This window comes from Propithecus coquereli, unplaced genomic scaffold (assembly GCF_000956105.1).
Source record: "Propithecus coquereli isolate 6110/MARCELLA unplaced genomic scaffold, Pcoq_1.0 Scaffold75, whole genome shotgun sequence".
Taxonomy (NCBI): domain Eukaryota; kingdom Metazoa; phylum Chordata; class Mammalia; order Primates; family Indriidae; genus Propithecus; species Propithecus coquereli.
In genome coordinates this window covers 527,244-531,780 of record NW_012153618.1, presented here as the reverse complement: position 1 = coordinate 531,780, position 4,537 = coordinate 527,244, and the positions used below count along the sequence as shown (strand labels likewise).

The window sequence follows — 4,537 nt, the reverse complement described above, 5'->3', positions numbered from 1 at the left end:
GCCTCGGCCTCCCAGAGTGCTAGGATTACAGGCGTGAGCCACCGCGCCCGGCCTGCCAATCTTTTTAACAACAGGATTTTTCTGAAGTTATCTGTAAAAGCACTCCACATATAAAATATCAAAAACAAATCCCAAAAACATTTTTCTGCAATAAGATTTGAAATCTTCCTGTGAAAGTCATATACTATTTATACTAAACATCAAAAACTAAGTTAAACAATAAACAGGTTACTTACAAGAAGCAGCTAATTGTGATGACTTAGAAGTTAGATTAATACACAAGGTTAGAATAATTGAGATTTAACTCAAACTTTAACCATATACATGTTCATGTTTCATTTCTTAAATATGAAAAATTGTACATTTTAAGATGAGATGAATTACTAGCATGTATAACACACCACACCCTCAAGATTAAAAGACTAGTTTGTAAAACTCTGAATTTAATGGATAACATACTCAAATTATAATTTCTGAAATCTATACAAACTCCAAGATATTCTGAATAGTTTCTAAATAGGCTAATACCATAACGACTGACTAATGTCAGTTAATTCATTCCAAAAAATCTTTATATCCCCATGTGCCAGATGCTATGGACCAGATTATCAACCAAGGCGCAATTCATACTGAGGACCTCACCACCTTGTTTAGCAAGCTGGGGAAAGAAGGGATGCAAAACATTGTGTATGTATTTCAAAATCATTCAATTTTTAGATAAATATCATACTAGTGTCCTGAATGCAATAGTCTGGATTGTTTTTCAACTTATTTTCTTGGGTTTCCCAGGTAGACTAATATATTTTCTACAAATAATGGTGTTTGGTGTCTTTTCCAGTAGTTGTGTAACTCTTATTTTTTTGTTTGTTTTTCCTGCCCAGTTTACTGGTTAGGCTGGACTGGTGAAGCAGTAACGGTGTATATACAACACCTAAAACGGGCCGGGCGCGGTGGCTCACGCCTGTAATCCTAGCTCTCTGGGAGGCCGAGGGAGGCAGATTGTTTGAGTTCAGGAGTTCGAGACCAGCCTGAATAAGAGCGAGACCCCGTGTCTACTAAAAATAGAAAGAAATTAATCGGACAACTAAAAATATATAGAAAAAATTAGCCAGGCATGGTGGCACATGCCTGTAGTCCCAGCTACTTGGAGACTGAGGCAGGAGGATTGCTTGAGCCCAGGAGTTTGAGGTTGCTGTGACCTAGACTGACGCCACAGCACTCTAGCCCGGGCAACACAGTGAAACTGTCTCAAAAAGAAAAAAAGAAAAAAAAAAGATATTGACCAGATATATAAAGGAGAGAGAGAGCAGAGCAGGTGGAAACAGCTGCATGTGGCCTTAAATGGAAGGGTGAAAGCAGAAAGACAGGGAATTGCATGGCCTTCAGTACTGCTAGAGGCCTAAGACGCCTTGGAAAGCGGCTGAAGACTGGGGTGGACAGCCGGGTAGGTGTGCTGAAAAAGCATAACCACTAATATTTTCAAAATCAAGTCAACACTCGATCTCTACTAAATGGTCAAAGACAAATAAAAAACAAACAGTTGACACTTGCTAAAAGATGAGATTCATTAACAATTATAAAATTGCAAATTTGGACAACTAAATACACCACTCCACTCCTATTCAATTAAAATATGAAAATGACAGAATCCAATCTGAGAAGCACTCTAGGGAAAGCTTTCTGAATGCACCAGTTATGACTCAGGCAGACCAATTCCCATGACCCAAAAACCCCAGTTTTAGAAATATCTGAATCAAGTTAATTGAAATGAAGAGGAGGGATTCTTGTAAAGGTACATTTACAATTAAGCTCCTCATACAAATGAAAAAAACAAAAAGAAATCCAATGTTAATAACTTAAAATGGATAGAATATTGACACATGGATAGCTACAAAGATAAAGTAGTATCTCCATGTAAGACTACGCTTGTATGACGTTAAGTATTAATACATTGTAACACAATGGGTTCCCAATGTGGGTGCTCCCTGAGAGCCTCCAAGGCTATTCAGGGGTGCTTGAGCTGCCCTGTTAAAAGGATGATGGAAATTATGCACTTATTACAATAAAGGTGCATAGACACTTACTTCCTTTGCTTTAATTAGATTAACCTGGTGTGGTAATAACCAGCTATTCCATATCATGTTATATATGAAATGCAATACATGCCTTTGCTTTTTTAAATAAATAATAAACAAATTTATTACTCAGTATAGCTTATGGATATAAATAAAAACAGTTTCATGGAGGTAGGAACAACAAACTAAAAAATGGCCCCTTAGAGTAAAAAAGTTGCAAAATAGTGTTGAAATTAATATAGTCATTGGTACTAATCTGCTGTAAGTATAGTTTAAAACAAAAGAAAAAAAAGTAAGCTGTTGTTTCCATGATTCACACTTACCAATCCTTCAGCTGGGTTTTGCTTCTCAACTAGTTTATTATCCTTTGTACAGTCATCCTCCGCACAAAAACTGCCTTCAGGTTTTTGATTTAAAAGGGAAGATGATTTTTTATTTTTTAACAAGTGTTTCAGAAGTTCATTCCCTGAATCTCCTTTGGCAGCAGAGGTCCCAACAGAATGGAGAGGACTCTGTGCTGAGGAGACAGGACAGGCTACGGCGTTTTCTTCTACCTTACTACCAGTTTGTTCCTCCAATTTAGGCTCCTCTTGGCCGGGGCATGACTCCGTCTCAGCCTTTTCCAGTTTTATCTCTTCAGTTCTGGCAGGGGTTTCCACGGAGAGCTTGTCCACTTCTGAATCTGCAAATGTCTGTTGAGTTGGCGTTCCTTGTGAGGAATCACTGTTGGGCAGCTTGCTCTCTAATCCTGCACACGGCTGGCCTGCTGCCACACTGGGAGTGGACTGGCCAGCGGGTGCTACCGATTCCTGCTCTGCTTGTTGAGGAAGCTCGCCGGGTGTGCTTGCTACAGGAGTGGAGGTGGTTTCTGTGATGCTTGGAGTTGGCGGAGCAGTTATATCTGAATGGGGAGTTGATGGTGCCTTGGTGGACTCTGCATCATCATCTTTCTTCTTTTTTCTTGTTCTTTTCTTTTTCCCTTTTTCTTCTGGAATTATATCAGAATACAACTGAATGAGAGACTGGGTTGATCCTGGATAACTCTGCCCATGGGTTACAGCAGGGTCTGGGCCACACGGGAGGCTGCCATTAGCTGCAGCAGGTGCTGCTGGCAGAGCAGGCGTAAAAGGAGGCCTCACTGAGGACTGCTGGAAGCTGGTCCCTGGAAGACTCCCATGTCCCTGCTTAACAGGATGGAAATTTGGGCTTCCAACAGGAATTGATGATGAATCAGGAACAAATGAGGGAGGTCCTACCTGCCTTCGCTCATTGGTTTGCATGAAAGTTTGGGTGGAGGGCGAATTAACAGATCCTGGCTGTAGACCCTGCTGCTGTAAAACCTGCCCCATTTGCTGCTGGTGTTGTGGAGACTGCTGAAGGGGTCTTGGGGGTTGCATAAAATCACAAGGTAGTTCAGAGCTATAGAATGGAATCTGGGACACAGGCGTCCTACTACTTATCTCTGAGCCCACCATGCCATGCTGCTCCATTTCCATCCTCTGCTGCAAAGCTCTTTGTCTATCTACTTCTTGCATGAGCTGGATTCGTTGTCTTTCCTGCTGTTCTCGTAAACGTTCTTTACGTTCCCGTTCTTGAAAACTTTCACTAAAGGGGTTGTTGTCATCAAACTCTACCCGTGGAGGTGGTCCACTCTGTGGATTTGCATTTGACATTGCCCCTGGGGCTGGTGTGCAAGTTTTTATTGGTAACTGGGCAATCGGAGGCTGAATCCTAGGAGGATTGAGGGGGAGATGAGCACTGCTGGGTTGCCATCCAGGTAAACTGGGCATTCTAGCGGGGCTACTATGGCTAGGAAGGACTGCTGTGTGCTGCTGGTGCTGGTGCTGAAGCTGCGGTGGCACCACAGGAAAGCTGGGTTGGCTCATGGTGGGTGGAGTGGTACCCGGAACTAGGGGTGGCTGGGGCTGGACACCAGGCATCACAGCAGGCGGGGCCATGGCACACTGCTGCTGCTGCTGCTGCTGCTGCTGCTTGATTCGATAATCTTCCATCAGCTCCGCATGCTCTTTCTGCTGTTTACGAATCTGGAATAAAAAAAATGATTCATTACTTGTTTATATACAACACAGGTATCAAACTACGATACTGGCTTATGATTTTGGTGGGAATTATACAGAAGGAAGTTAGACCTTACAGGGGCAAAAATATTTTGCTTAGGCATGGAAAAAAAAAAAAATCACCCAAAAATTGGATTGAAAAGACTGCCAATCTTTTTTTTTTTTTTGAGACAGAGTCTCTCTCTGTTGCCCGGGCTTTAGAGTGCCGTGGCGTCAGCCTAGCTCACAGCAACCTCACACTCCTGGGCTCAAGCGATCCTCCTGCCTAAGCGTCCCGAGTAGCTGGGACTACAGGCATGCACCACCATGCCCAGCTAAATCTTTTTCTATATATTTTTAGTTGTCCAATTAATTTCTTTCTATTTTTAGTAGAGACGGGGTCTC

At 42.3% G+C, this 4,537-nt stretch overlaps 1 protein-coding gene across 1 annotated transcript in view; it reads right to left on the bottom strand.

Annotated features, from left to right (window-relative positions):
• KMT2C (lysine (K)-specific methyltransferase 2C) overlaps nucleotides 1-4,537 on the bottom strand; it is a 127,732-nt gene that overhangs the window by 27,541 nt on the left and 95,654 nt on the right. The window contains exon 36 of the mRNA XM_012662137.1: nucleotides 2,399-4,120. Within this exon, the coding sequence (XP_012517591.1) occupies nucleotides 2,399-4,120 (1,722 nt within the window). The remainder of the gene's footprint in view (nucleotides 1-2,398; nucleotides 4,121-4,537) is intronic.